At 40.5% G+C, this 16030-nt stretch overlaps 2 protein-coding genes across 3 annotated transcripts in view; one reads left to right on the top strand and one right to left on the bottom strand.

The window, feature by feature from the left end:
• The window catches only part of cpne2 (copine II), a 41395-nt gene that overhangs the window by 15221 nt on the left and 10144 nt on the right, over positions 1-16030 (top strand). For both annotated transcript variants that reach the window (XM_019876894.1, XM_019876895.1), the window contains exons 9-14: positions 3138-3224; positions 3862-3921; positions 12051-12184; positions 14651-14705; positions 15083-15134; positions 15723-15856. In XM_019876894.1, coding sequence (XP_019732453.1) covers positions 3138-3224; positions 3862-3921; positions 12051-12184; positions 14651-14705; positions 15083-15134; positions 15723-15856 — 522 coding nt within the window. The remainder of the gene's footprint in view (positions 1-3137; positions 3225-3861; positions 3922-12050; positions 12185-14650; positions 14706-15082; positions 15135-15722; positions 15857-16030) is intronic.
• Positions 15760-16030, bottom strand: part of psme3ip1 (proteasome activator subunit 3 interacting protein 1) — a 22041-nt gene continuing 21770 nt past the window's right edge. Inside the window, exon 8 of the mRNA XM_019876903.1 lies at positions 15760-15835. Within this exon, the coding sequence (XP_019732462.1) occupies positions 15804-15835 (32 nt within the window). The 3' untranslated portion in view covers positions 15760-15803. The remainder of the gene's footprint in view (positions 15836-16030) is intronic.

The raw sequence follows: 16030 nt of genomic DNA, 5'->3' as shown, positions 1-16030 counted from the left end.
TATCCCAGTTGACTTTGGACTAAAGACAGACTACACCTTAAACTGCTCACCAGTTGGTCACAGGACCATTCGCAATTACAATCACATCATCAGTGAACCCACACCACGTGTACCAAAGTCAGGCGATTGTACCACGACCCCATCAGTGACTTCATTTAATCATACGGTATGCTTATTATTGTGATTGTAAAACTGCTCTACATTATCATTTGCTAGTTTTTTTCTCTCTCTCATTTACCCAAACTAAGCAAAATGAGGTTTCCCCATGAGAGCACTAGAGCTGCGATGAACTTATCCTTTAAGTTGTCTTATTTTCTTTTCCTCCCAGCTGAAGCAAACTACTCAAGTTCATAAGCTTGATGTTTCCTTAATGGTGCATAGAAGATGCTGAATATTTTCATTAAAAGTTTAATTTAAAATAAATGAAAACAGCAGAAATCATGCCAATACAATGATTGTGACTGTTTGGGTACTTGATGTTGTCAGTTGCTATGGTCCTTATTTTGTCAAACACGATTGGGCGTGGCCTGGTTTCTTTTATTATTTAAACTTGGTTCTCAATGAAACGTCAGAATGTCAAATTATCTTCCATGCCGCATTGCATCTAGCCCTGCTTTCTGTTGTTTCTTTGTATTTTTATAAATATAAGACTTTTTACTTTGCCTCTCCCATGCCTTCTCTGCTTCTGGGTCCAAATTCTGCTTCTCACGTCACAGTATGTTCTGACACTCATAGACCCAGCAAACTCAAGACATAATCCGTCGAGCTGTCAGCGATTAGGAAGCAATGCTCAACAGACACGAGAACCTCCTGAAGAAGGTTATGGGCTCTATTTAGAATTGTTGTACCACCGTAAATTCAATGGCCGCCCAGTTGATGCCCAGCGCTTCCCTGCAGATGTCACAACCTGCTGCAACCCATTTAGCGACCTCCCATCAGGGAGTGAGCGTCTCACCTGCTGCTGCTTCACCTTTTCACTGAGAGCTCAACATTCCGTCGCCCGGACATTATTCCGGGCAGGCAGATTCCTGCTGTTGGTTGGTTTTTGAGCAGCAACCTAATGCATATTTGGACAACCGTGCCAAGTTGGCTTTTGTTGTTAACTTGCTTTGGGGACGAGCAGGGAGGTGGGCCTATTCTTTGTGAGATCAAAATCGGAGACATTCGAATCATTTACCTTTTTTACTTCCAAGTCTTTGATCAGCCCTTTATTTATCAATCCTTCGGCAAACGGCTAATGTCATAACATCAGCGCTCTCAGTCAGCTGCAACCTATTCCATTGAGTTCAGGATTTTGGCCTTTTGGAGTGATGATATGAGGCTAGCAAAAAGCAGCTTTTGTTTGCGGACTATCGGAGCTTCATGATCAGCTGTCCACTCAGGAGGAGCAATTAATTCCGTGGTGATTCGGATTGACCATCGCATAAGAGAAAGTCGTCGGAGCGCTAGACATGCCCTCCTTCCCTTGTACCACTCCTTAACTGGTCACCCGGCCTTCTAAAAGCCCCGAGATGCCTGCTGCCGTGGGTGAAGAACCTTTTACAGTACTTTTATGTCAGCAACAGTGAACTGTTGGCTGTGGTGCCCAGGAATGAAGAAATTGGCTGGATGGAGCTGAGATCCCTTTCTAGTACTAACAGATCACTAAAACCTCACACATCTGCGATCTGCCAAGTGCCTAAATTCACAGCTTTCATCCTGAATTCCGTCTGCTCGCAAGTCTTGCCATAGGGACACTCCTCCAAGTTGGCACGACTACAATACTGAGGTGAATAGAACACTCCGGTTCTTGCGACAACTCTTCTGCTGGTCCAGGGTGGCCCAGGATATCAGGAAGTTTGTGCCAGCATGTTTCATCTGCTCCCGAGGGAAGTCCTCTCACCATTGCCCCATAGGCAACCTCTACCCATCCCTAGCCATCCCTAGTCCCACCTGTCAATCGATTTCTTCTCTGGTCTGCCTCCGTCCGATGGAAACCAAGTCATATTGACCACAGTTAACCGATCCTCCAAGATGGTTCATTTCATTCCTCTACCCAAACTTCCCTCCGCCCTTTAGACTGCGGACATCCTGGTCAGCCATGTTTTCAAGCTCCATGGCATCCCCATTGACATTGTTTGCCTGCTCACAACTCAGATATGGCAAGCCTTCTGTAATGATCTTGGGGTAGCCTCCAACCTCTCTTCCGGTTGTCATTCTTAAAGCAATGGACAATTGTAGAAACCAATCAAGACCAGGAGTCCATCCTAAGATGCGTCAGGGCCTGCCCTGTTGTAACTGTGATCGGGTACTTGATGTTGTCAGTTGCTATGGTCCTTTATTTTGTCACACAGGGTTGGGCCTGTCCTGGTGTCTTTTAAGCTTGAGTTCCTCAATGACACCTTGTCAGAAAGATTTTCTTCCATGCCAGTGTCTGATTCTGGTTCCAAATTCTGCTCCTCATGTCACAACAATAAGCCCTTGTTGTTAATGAAATTATGATTTTTTTTTTTTAATTACTCAATTACCTGCAGTAATTTGCCCAAAGCCATGTTCTGTGGTGCGTGCTATGCACTTTGGGCTAATCTGTATTTTAATTCAAAATGTATGAAGTTAATCATTATTATGACTATTCATATGTGTAGATATGCTTTATACTCCTGAATGAGTGAGAAATCTGTGCTGAATAGACATCGAATGGATTTGAATTTTCCATTTATGCTTTCTTCATCGGCTAATGATGCATTGTGCAGAAAATGGTGAGTTCCCCATCAAATGTGTGTATGTGTCAGTGTTTGTGTATGGGCGTGTTGTAGCAAAGCAGCCACATGACTTGTTCTCCCACTGAGCCTGTTCACATGTGCCAATGGTGTGTGTCTAAAAAGAGCTCACAAGAAAAGACAGGCTAGATGGGGGATGGAGAAGAATGAGAGGAGCTTTTGAGATGCAAAATCTTTCGCTGAAACTTCCAGTCACATAACAGGGCATTAACTCCTTACTTTTTGGTTCACTGACTTCCGTCAAGCATTTTGTGTTTGATGGTTTAAAAACAACAACACAACTGTTATATCAGTAATAGTTAAACCTCCATTAACTGCCACTCCTGCAATCATATCCGTGTTTAGCATATTCATCTTTTTTCTCTAAATCTTTGCCAGGTGGAATTTGAATGCATCAACCCAAAGAAACAAAAGAAGAAGAAGAATTATAAAAATTCTGGCGTTATTATCCTCCAATTTTGTAAGGTAAGGATGAATGCTGGACAATGATTTGTTCCTATCAATAAACTGAATTCAATTAGCTGTACATTCCAAGATTGACTTGGAAGTTAAAACAAAAACAAACAAAAAAATCAATGCAAACAAATTTGAGTGTTTGTGAATGTTTTAAGATGACATTAAGGCTGTCATAATTATTTTTTTTCTGCATCTAATCTTATTCACATATGCCTGAAATCAGATGGCTTCATGGCTGGTATTTGTTGGTTGAATGAATGATTTTTGACTAATTATGATTTTACGACGAGCCAGACCCCAAAGCAGAAAGAATTCTTCCTTTTCTTAAGCTTGTGACTGATTACTAGAAACATCAAGGTGCGCTTCTTTGCGCCAGTTCTCCCCGCTCACGATGCCGCTTGGGGAAAACAAGAACAAACACGAAAAGGATCATGGAGTGAACAGAAAAAGAGGAAAAAAAATAACGAAACTGAGTGTATCATGACACGAGTAACAGAAACATGTCTGCTGCATATTCCTACAACCAACTGGCGACAATAATATGAAACAATAATGATATCCGTTGACATGGTGTTGGGAAAACATGGGTTGTATTGACATTTTACAGCAAATGTACTAAAATAAATGTGTCATGTTGTTTCTCCAGATTACAAGAGACTACACTTTCCTGGATTACATACTTGGAGGATGCCAGCTCATGTTTACTGTGAGTTTGATAGCGATACATACATGTCTTGAGAATCGTCAGAACAGACACCAACAAAATGATTAAACTGGTCAAAAGCTTGCACAATATGGATTTTACCGAGTGTAATTTACACTTATGACATTTCAGAAAAATGACACCTGTCTGAATTTAACCCTTAATTCCGAAATATTACTAAATATAATACAAAAAATTATTATTATTATTATTTAAACCTATATGTGCTAGGGAAAAGACAAGGGCAGATTCACAATCAACACAAAAAAAATTATCCTAATAAATTTTACTTGCCTCTCTGGTTAAAACATTTTTTAAAATTGTGTTTACCAGTGTTATTTGTTGAAATTACAAATAGCAGCAGAGTGATCTTAATCCTGTTTTAATAAACACAATGTACAGCACAATGTAAAACTGAAGGCCGGGGGGCCAGGTCCGGCCTGCCAGTTCATTTTATGTGGCCCGTGGAAGCAAATCATGTGTGTCAACTCGCTAAAATCTGTACCTAAATGTCGAATTTTTATGAGTAGTAAATAACGTTGAGATTTTGCAATTACTATGTTACCCTGTTTACCCTCACTAGAACAATAATTGAACAACCTCTCTTAATCGACTTGATTGGTTTCAAAACTACAGTAGTAATCTATTAATTTGTTGTGTAAAAGTAATAATTTTGTGCTTTCACTATTTTCATGGCCCTGCGAGGGAATACGTCACTCCAAATTGGCCCGCGACGAAAATGAGTTCGACACCCCTGATGTACAGGATGTAAAAATTGGCCCCTTTGTTCTGGGGGTTGGGATGGGATTCCAAATGAGAGCAGTCCACCCTCCTAATCTTTTGTCACAGACATGCAGCTCTTTCAAGGTTGCACACATACTGTACATATGCATCTTGCAGCCTACTGACTAAACCGTTTAACACACAAGTGTGTATTATCTATCTCACTCTGAGCGCACGGCCTCTCTCCTGCTTCACTGTAGGCAATTTACAAACTTCCATCCCTGCACACAAATATTTTCTTCCCCATACTGGCATTTCATCTCACAAATTACTTAACTGTATGAAGGACGTTACACGCAGTGCCCATACACCTTCGATATCTTCACACCTTTCCTGCCAAATCACACCGATTAAGACACGCTAAGATTCATGCTGAATCTAACTATCACATCGTCGTGCAGTACACACCGAATGTATATTCACAGATGTCACAAACATGTACAAAGAGACAAAATCGTGCACATGCAGACACGCGCATGCAGATTGAGCTGTTCTGCGGTGTTCAATCAGACTTAGAATGACTCTAATCCTAATCTCCAGGAAGGAAAACTCTCTCCTCTCTTCGGGGTTGTGCGGCTTTAGGGAACGGAAACATTTCTCGGTAACACTCCCAACACAAAGAGGTTTGCTAGTGCTGCTGGGATGTTTGTCATAGAAGCATTTGGCTTTCAGCCATATCTTATGTTTGATATCATTTAGGGCACAAATGCATCTTTTGAGTAGATAGAACACTCAAATGCTCGACATTCAATGAATTCAACACAATTTATTAAAAGACCAAGCATTCTCATTCCTCGCAGTTAGTGGCAACTCCACAAATTTAAAATGTTATTTATTTTTAATAAAAACTATATTCTACAATACGGCTCAGGTGTAAAAGTTATTGAAATTATCATTAGTTTCCCCCCAACATTTGCATTGATATATATTGTTTGTTTGGTTACTGATAAATTGCCTATAATTCGTTGTTAGTGACCCAGTCAAGCCATTTTGATACAACAGGGGGAATCAAGAGGCCCTCAATGTTTATAACTTCTTTAGGTCGGGATGTTGCTATCTTGACAATGATCTACTACAGTCATTGTAATGTAAAAAAATTTTTTTGAGAAACAGCTCTTCGCAATTTGATGCCCAGACATCAATTGTTTGCTTGCAGAATGATTCTACTGAAGGGTTCGTCAGAATCACTATAAAGTTTGGTTTTATGAGCAAGATTATACCAGGGCTACTTGCAACCCTTGCAAAGCTTTCATTTTATCACATGAGAGGAGACTTCCAACATGCATTTATACTCATTCACACTCATGTATGAATTTATTTGCATGAGGTTTTCAAAAATAAAGCTCTCTAGTTAAAAAAAAAAAAAAACAATTAAAAAAAAAAAAAACTTGTAAATTCAAGTTCATAAAATTGATATAAAAGCCGGTTAAGAAAAACAACCCTGTGAGAGGTTCACACTAAATTTCATCAAAAAGTAAAAAATCAATAGAAATAAATTTTTGGACAATTCATCAACGTATGTAAAGATATGTGAAGCTATAATATATTTATTTCTGTAGAGTTGGAAAAAATATAGCTGGTAATAAAGCAAAACAGTGATTCGTTTTTTTTTTTTTTTTTTTTTTTTTAAGATTTTGGTATTGGTGGTGGCACTACCAAATGATGACGTCAAGTGAGAGATGAGAACAAACTTCTGTTCTCCTGCCTTGCCACTCAGGCTGTGTTCAAATTCGCAGGCCGCATCTAACCCGTGGCGAATTCGGACAGACTTAATGTGAATTTTGAAACCACGTGCAGCCTTCCCAGACACAGGCTGTGAATTTGGACACAGCCTCAGTGTACAACGCAATTACCATAGAACAATGTGGGCAAATGACCATTTTTTTTCTTTTTAATTTTCTGCTGCAAGGAACTGCAATCGTTTAAATTCAAACAATGCCAATTCGAATCTATGCTATTTTTTCTTCTCTCTCGTTTTTACCCCTGGCAGTGACTCCTACATTTTTAATAAATGCTATGAGAGCTAAAGTTGGAAAAAAGAATGTGATTGGCTGGTAACTTTAGAGAGTCAGCAGCCACACTGGTACTGTTCAAAAAAGTTCATTTAGAGCCCTATTTGCAATGTACACAACAGCTGGGTGTACCAACCAGAAATGTTGAGTGGTATTTTTCCTCTGGATAGTTTTCTTGTAATTTTATTGATCTTTTATCCACTTCATTGCCATTCCATCCATATAAGATGCATTTTAAAAATAAATACAGAAAAGACCAGAGAAAAGTGCTGTTAATTTCACATAATGTTAAAATACAATATCGGGATACTGTAGTGCACAGGTGTTAAACTCAAGGCCCGGGGGCCAGATCCGGCCCGCCATGTCATTATATGTGGCCCGCCAAAGCAAATCATGCGTGTCAACTTCCATGATCCTTGCTAAAATCTGTACCAAAATGTCAAATTGTCACATATAAATAAACAATTTTGAGATTTTACAATAATTTTGTGACCCTGTTTCACTCACTTGAACGATAATTGAACAAACTATTGTAGTTGACTGCTTTCAAAACTAGTAATCCATCAATTTGTTGTGTTACAAGTAATAACACGATGAGATGATGAAACATTTATTTGTTTTCACTGTCATAACGGCCCTCCAATGGAAGACCAAAGTCTAAAGTGGCCCGCAACAGAAATGAGTTTGACACCCCTGCTGTAGTGTTACAAGGATTTGAAATTAGCTACACTGTACTATCCATACTGCACACTGAGCACAGCACTGTTCAGACTTATGAATGGATGGCTGTCGCTCAATAATTTGATATCTCATATTGAGTTAGAACGTGCGTTAGAATGGTTATTATAGAGAAGCTGACTGCCATTCGTCATCTGTCGTTTCACCTTAACCATCGATCAGGAGCATACAGCTCCTTGGTTTATGACCTGTGCTAATTTGCTTAGTGAACAAAAACAAAGGCAAACACATGAACATTGTGTGCAATCAAAATATTCGAACATAGACAGAAACATCTTTTGTATGATAATATATCACGATAATGGTGTATAATGGTCATGACATGAATCGTGTCATACGGTACAGTATATCACTGAATTCCCTCACCCAATCACAAGTAGATAAGGAATTGGATCAATAAGCAGCATCAATAACGGTATTGGAATTGATCAATTCTTATGTACCGTATTTTCACGACCATTCGGCGCACCGTATTGCTGGGCGCAGTCTCAGTAACGGGTGCTATTTCTGTATCTGACAAATCCACAAAACGCACTGTATTATTGGGCGCAGCCAGGCATGGTAAAACATACGCCAGCTTAAACATACGGCATGCATGCACGCACGCTAAAAACACGTTAGCTTAAAGCATACGGTAGCAGCTAAGACATACGGACACACGCTGAAAACACGTTTTTAAAAAGGCAACAGAAGCAAAACTTGAGTTCGGTTGTACTTTATTTAGCCATTTTACAATGTACTCACGCGACTAGTACCTGGTAGGGGCGTGCCTTTAGCGTCCTCTTACACGCCTACCCTTCACTCATTGGCGACTGGTACCTGCTAGGAGCGTGCCTTTAGCGTCCTCTTACACGCCCACCCTTCAATCATTGGCGACTGGTACCTGCTAGGGGCGTGCCTTTAGCGTCCTCTTACACGCCCACCCTTCAATCATTGGCGACAGGTACCTACTAGGGACGTGGCTTTAGCGTCCTCTTACACGCCCACCCTTCACTCATTGGCGGACTTCCGCATGCCTGTCGTCACTCACGTCCGCCTTTTCTCTGTATAAACAGCATGTCGGCCAGAAGTGCTCTCAGTCAGGCTTTGGAACTCGTCGCGTACGCTCTGCATTATAAGGTGTCCTGTCCATTTTGGAGAAAATTTAAGACTTTTAATGGCGCCTTATAGTCGTGAAAATACGGTATATGTATAATGCCAATGCAAAGTGATATTTATTTTCAAATTTCCTCACACCACCATCTGCCTAGCTTACTGTGTCTGAAATGTCTCGGATTTATATTATTTAACATTGTTTTGGAAGCAGTGACATTTTTCAAATGTACTGCAAGGGCAGCTTTTGGAATATTCCATGACAAAAATAATGCTCGCCATTTTCGCATGCCATTGCTTGTAGAACGGGAGGGCCTGTCATGTTATATTTAGTGTATTTTGTGTTAACAATTACAAATAGCTTGGGGCTAGAAAGCGGTTGGAAACAGAATGGTGTCATCTCCCACTGCCACCGAATTCACACTTATCAAAGTAATGATGTCTACACATTACTGAGGAGAAAATGCCATCACGACTTGTGAAATGAAATGTTTTAGCAAGATCTAATTAATTCCCCAGATGGCATTGATATGCGCAATAGAAATAAAATAATCTTGCATGTCTGGAAGCATTCAGGGTTTGCACATAGGCGGTGGTTGTTCATTTGGGCTACGGCTTAACGGTTAAGGTTTCTTTACACTTTTAACTGGCATTGCAAAGAATATCTTTATTAAGTTATATACATTAAGAGCAATTCTTAAATGGAAAAAAATATATCTACTTATTTTTTCTATGAGGACAATCCCTAAAAATATTACCCAATTTTGAGCAAAAATAACTGATTAATTCAAAATCCATTACTTGTACACTTATGTAAAAGGTCACTTAAGAGTAGGTTGGAAGTTACCATCAGCACACAATTGCCTCAGGAAAAACTTGTCACTTTGTATCTCACGTTTTGCAGCATTTTTTGTGTGCGCGCGCGTGTGTGTCGGTGTGTGTGTTACTTTAATTCATATGTGGTGTATGCTAAAAGGGTGGCAGGGCGTTCCAGTGGTTAGCACGTCAGCCTCACAGTGCAGAGGTGCAGCGTTTGATTCCGGCTCCGGCCCTCCTGTGTGGAGTTTTTGGTTTTGACAATTGATTTGGCTTCACTGTCATAGCGGCCTTTTAAAGTGGCCCGTGACAAAAAAATGTGTTTGACACCCCTGATCTACTGTATCAAAGGTGGCACTGAAATACAATAACACCAGTGAGTTGTATTGAATCCACATTAGACCTGATGTAATTTATAGACTTTAAAAAAGGCTATCTTGGTCCTGCGATTCGTCTCAAGTCCATATTGCTATTTCTCTAAAACGTTGTTTCTATTTCAGAAATAATTTAATTCGTAAACATTTGTTGTTATATACATTAAGAGCAATTCTTAAATGGAAAAAAATATATCTACTTATTTTTTCTATGAGGACAATCCCTAAAAATATTACCCAATTTTGAGCAAAAATAACTGATTAATTCAAAATCCATTACTTGTACACTTATGTAAAAGGTCACTTAAGAGTAGGTTGGAAGTTACCATCAGCACACAATTGCCTCAGGAAAAACTTGTCACTTTGTATCTCACGTTTTGCAGCATTTTTTGTGTGCGCGCGCGTGTGTGTCGGTGTGTGTGTTACTTTAATTCATATGTGGTGTATGCTAAAAGGGTGGCAGGGCGTTCCAGTGGTTAGCACGTCAGCCTCACAGTGCAGAGGTGCAGCGTTTGATTCCGGCTCCGGCCCTCCTGTGTGGAGTTTTTGGTTTTGACAATTGATTTGGCTTCACTGTCATAGCGGCCTTTTAAAGTGGCCCGTGACAAAAAAATGTGTTTGACACCCCTGATCTACTGTATCAAAGGTGGCACTGAAATACAATAACACCAGTGAGTTGTATTGAATCCACATTAGACCTGATGTAATTTATAGACTTTAAAAAAGGCTATCTTGGTCCTGCGATTCGTCTCAAGTCCATATTGCTATTTCTCTAAAACGTTGTTTCTATTTCAGAAATAATTTAATTCGTAAACATTTGTTTCTAAAATTGTCCTTAAAAACGGTAGCTTCGACACAGGTCAGTAATTGTTCTAAATTATCTTCCTCAAAAGAGGCTTCACCACTGCCTGTTTTTGAGCAGTGGGGAAGACACCCAATCTGAATCGAGTAATTTGCAACATTTAAAATCTGTTCCTCAAAGAAGCGATAAAACAGTTTTAAGAGTGATGCGGGAATTTGATCACAGAGGCAGCTTGTTGGTTTTACTTGGGAGAAAGCTTGTAGGGTCCGTTCATCAACCAAGGCAAAAGTCTCCAGTGTTTCCTCAGATAAGAACTATGGTTCAGGTGTGTTAAAAGTGACATTGATGAGATCAGAATCAGATTTACTGGCCAAGTGTGTAAAAACAAGGAATTTGTCTTCCCAGTTACAACCCCCCCCCCCAAAAAAAACATACCACAAAATAACAATAACCAATAGAGGGAGACAGAATGGGAAGCCTGCCGGTTCACTATTTAGTGCCCCAAGATCTCAGGGGAGGAAACGATAGGGGAGGGGAATTAAAAAAAAATAAATACAGACTCTAACCATATACTTGCTTGAGCCCTAAAAGAAACCTCAGCACATACATTTGCTAAGACATTGCAACAGAATTATTCGCTGATGATGTAGTGGTACACTCGGCGGATTTGTGTGTTGGCAGCGTGGGATCGTTTTCCCACTCATTGGTCTTTTATCTCTACTTCATGGTGGTGCATCTGCAACGCATTTAGGGCCATCACGAGCAGGGGTGTGGGAAGGCCAACAGAGGCAGTGAAGTATCAGGAATGTGTTTGCATTGTGTGCCATAGTGAGTTGTCTAAACGTAAAGTCCGTGGCGATGTCCCTGCCACCACACCAAAACATATCGCTTCGTTGATGGAGACGGGCTTGGCTGCGGAAACAGAAACGTGTGGTCCCCACCGGTGAAATAGAGATTTCAACACCAAGGTGCGAGAGCCACTCACCGTGAACCCACTGTTAAAAAAATGTCTAGTATGAAGGAAACCGGTACAGTTTGGGATGCGCGCAACAGCAGAGCAGTGTCATCCCAAGCGTTTTTAGCAGCCGCAAAAGCTTCTGTCATTATTGGGGACCAAATGACCTCCTCTGCAAGCCCCGTAGCAATACTGTAAGGCATTGTACATGGGGAACATTTGTGGAGGTGGGTGAGCGGGGGGCTGTGGGACAGGAAACAATGGTAGAACCTTATGACCAGGATCTACTTTCGGGACTTTATGTTGCATGAGCATGGAAAGCTAGTGACATCCTCCATCTTGGATGACAGCGGTCGAGCCTCTTGCCGAGTGCTGTGTATGCCGAGGAAGGTGATGTACGACCAACCGAGCTCACGCTTGACCAGGCTGATGATAAGACTCAAGTGACGGGTGCCGATAAGCTTCCACATCTGCTTGCTGCTTGCATGCTTTTTTTTTTTTTTTGCACACGCTAACTTCCAGTAAATCAGCCTCAAAGAATGAATTGTTTTTTTCCATAGGTTGGTATAGACTTCACGGCATCCAATGGGAACCCTCGAGAGCCTTCTTCCCTCCATTACATTAACCCACTGGGAAGCAATGAGTATCTTGCTGCTATTTTAGCTGTTGGACAAATCATACAGGACTATGACACGTGAGTATCTTATGAGTAGGTGGATATTTATTTATGTATTTTTTTTTATAATGGCTTATTTTACTAAACACACGTCTTAGATGACTGTTTGCCTGAAATGGGCCTAGAAATAAGTTTGAAATCCAACAATCTGGTATCATTGTGTCTCCATAAACACTCAAGTGACAACTCAATGTTTTTTACCATTCAATGAATTGAATTGAATACAACTTTATTGTCAAATTTGTATTTTTTCATGAAGTGAAAAATGGCATTCTGTTCTGTAATCTTCATGCATCAATGTAAGTTGTGTAAAACCATCAAAATGTTTAATTTCCTTCCCTAAAATCAAACTTCAAAGTCTCTTTTAATGAAATGTGTGTGTTCCTCCAGCCATGACATCATGTTGGAGGGGTTTGTGTGTCCAAATGATCCTCGGTGCTGTGTTGTCTGAGGCTTTATTCCCCCCGATGGCATCAGCCAGGGCAAACAGCTCCTATGTGAGAAAAAAGACAAAGTATACCTCGAAATCCCCTATGATACAGCTGTCAAAAAATTCCAGGCCCGGGGGGTCCGATCTAGCCCGCCACATCATGGCATGGTTTTATGTGGCCGTTGAAAGTAAATTTGACCGCTTCTTGCTAAAATACAAAATTGCAAATTGCAAAAGTGAAGAACCTTTTGAAAATGTTGACATCATGCTAGCTTTTTTGTTATAATCACCCATTTAAAATAAATGTGATATTTGAACAAATAGTTTTTACTGGCCTCTGACTTAAAAAAATACTGTCATTATTTTGTTGTATAAACACTGGAAGCTCGAGTTCCAAACTACGATTTTTTTTTTTTTGAAACAAACTTTTCAATTCCGCACATTTTTGTGGAAAATCTACTTCCACATGTACATCTTCCATTATGCGAACTGTCTCAGCATGGATGAGCGGACAGATCAGTGCTGTGCTTCTCACGGTAGTCAACCATCATTGGCTCTGTGCGTAACTCATGGTGGTAGCTGTGCTGTTTTTTTTTTTGTTTTTTTTTTTAACATTTAAATAGACTTCAGAATGACTTAAAGGTTATTGTTGGCTGTAAAGGTTATTGTTGGCTGTTAGTGTTGGCCCCCCAAAACCCACATATGACTCGATGTCTCCTCCATAGCAGAAAATATATAGAAAGCTGTTGTGTGTGCAGCCAGAAGTTCTGCTTCAACACAATGCTTCTTACAATCACAGAACAATTCTAACAGCGGCCGCCTAGATTTCTGATGAACTTGGCAAAAAAAGTTTTCTTGAAATTGGAAGAAAAAAAGCGCCACGTAAAACTCGATGGTTGCTCCCCGCGTCAGCATGCTGTAGTGTGTGCAGCTGGTAGTTCCGCCTCCACACACGCTTCTTCCAATCCAATAATTGAAATAATTGATAACTGTCGATGTAGTGACAAACTGTTTTCTAGCAATGGCTTTCTGAAGAGTTCCTGGGCCCACGTGGTGATACCCTTTATACACTGATGTCGGTTTTTGATGTAGTTCCGCCTGAGGGATTCAAGGTCGCGGGAATACAATGTTGGTTTTCAGCCTTGCCGCTTACTTGCAGAGATTTATCTCGATTCTCTGCCTAGATTGATATTATGGACCATATGGAGCACGCCAAAGTCCTTGCAATTGTACATCGAGAAACATTGTTCAAGAAATGCTGGCCTATTTTGCTCATGCAGCTGTTGGCACAACGGTAAACCTCACCCCATCCTTGCTTGTGAACAACCGAGCCTTTCAGGAATGCTCCTTTTCTACCCATGTATGACACTCACGTGTTTGCAGTGAACCCGTTCGCCTGTGGAATGTTCCAAAGAGGTGGTGGTGTTGTTTTTTTGTTTTTTTTTAATAGCAATTCTCAACTTCAAAATAAGAGAATATTTGCCAAAAGTTTGGACAATGTGTGCCTTGGCTTAGAAGTGTCTTCAATTGAATATTGGTTGAAAAGGATTTGCAAATCATTGCATTCAGTTTTTGTTTTGTTTTATAACATATTGATTGGAATGGGGGTTTGTACTTTTAACCTCTACTGAAAAGGGTTTAATCTCTTCCACTACTTGAACAACAATACTGTCTTTCTTTTACACCGTTATTTGGACTTTTACCAAAGCACAGCACTTTTGCGACTTCTGACAAGAAATACAAGTCTGACACTCCAGACAAAATCTGATAACATTGACATATTTTGTGACTTCATTTGTCATGAAAATAGGAGAGGGTCTATTTTTTTTCCATCCCCACAAAAGTTACATCTCAACGAGGGACTATTTTACAAAGTGTGCTTTCTTGCATCCTAGTACTTGTTTTCTCTCAATTCATCATCGTGTTTCTTTGTAAAGCAGGTCACCATATCTCCACAGTTGTCTAAATGCTGCGTGTTGAATTTTGAAATGGGGGGGGGGGGGGAATAGGATTAACTTTTATTTTCTGATCTGTTGCCATGGTTTCTTCCTCAGTGACAAAATGTTTCCTGCTCTGGGATTTGGAGCCCAACTCCCTCCTGACTGGAAGGTACACGTGTTTGTTGGCTTGGTTGTACATACTGTGCGTGTGTGCCATATCGATACATTTGCTTCATCATGATGGTATAACAGCGGTGTATGGTCAGGTGGAAACACACAGAAAACTGTAAGCTACTGTATGTACTTGCATGTTCAAATCATTGTGCAATTGTTAACCCATCTATGTTTGGCGCTGTGCTGATGAAAAGGACAAAGAGAGAGGCGCTCGCATGCACATACACACGCAAACAAACACGCACCCACACACACACACACCCAAAGGAAGTGTTACTATGTCAGAAACAGAGAGAAAATTTCCCCCCAAAATGTCGGATGTTGACTGTGAATTGCAATGCGGGTCTGAGTTTGTCTTTCTTGTATTTTTAGGTATCACATGAATTTGCAATCAACTTTAACCCCACGAACCCTTTTTGCTCAGGTGTGTACTGATGCTAGTGATGGAGACAATGCAACATTTGTGTAGCATGTTCTATTTTGTAACTACTTGAGATCAGATACATGCTCACCAAGCCATCACAGCATAAAGGCCACTCACGCACACAGTCAACAGTAATTAAAGCTAATACCAGCAATGTATGAAAAAAAGGGCTTTTGCAAGAAAAGAAATATCCAGTCTTTTATTGACAATGCCAGAGAGTCGTTCCTTAAAAAATGTGTTTGTTGATGCCTGTCATTTGTTGATGCCTCTGTCATTTGCAGTGGGTCTGAATTTTATTACATTATACAAAGACCTAACATTTGAATTTCGTCAAAAGGCTAAATGAGTTTTCCAAAATATGCTAAACATTTCCCTGTATGATGCTGTGCAATTCCACACCAATGCAATTTACAACTATAGTCACATTTTGTTCACTTAATATCACTCCCTTTGTTGTGGTTGTGGCCAGGTGCTTAAGCTTTTGACAACAAATCTGCAGCTATGTTTCCAAACATTAAATCAAATGTTTTACTTTTCTCAACCCTTACCGCCCCCCGCCCCCCATAACCCCTCCCTCGCCCCAACTAGGTGTGGAAGGTATTGCACAGGCCTACTCTGCCTGTCTCCCCCACATCCGTTTTTACGGACCAACAAACTTTGCTCCAATTATCAACCACGTAGCCCGTTTTGCAGCCCAGGCCCTGCAACAAGAAAAAGCAGCGGTAAGTCACAACACAAACATTTCACTTACATTTAAAACAGGGGTCCCCAACCGCCGGTCCGCGGACCGGTACCGGTCCGCCGGGCATTTGGTGCCGGGCCGCACAGAAAGAACTTGCCTTAATTCCGTTTTATTTATTTCGGAATACGAAAGATGTTTTATTTTGAAAAACTAC

The sequence above is a fragment of the Hippocampus comes genome, unplaced genomic scaffold (genome assembly GCF_001891065.2).
Source record: "Hippocampus comes isolate QL1 unplaced genomic scaffold, H_comes_QL1_v1.1 scaffold110, whole genome shotgun sequence".
NCBI classification, from domain to species: Eukaryota; Metazoa; Chordata; class Actinopteri; order Syngnathiformes; family Syngnathidae; genus Hippocampus; species Hippocampus comes.
This window is presented reverse-complemented; position numbering and strand designations above follow the sequence as displayed.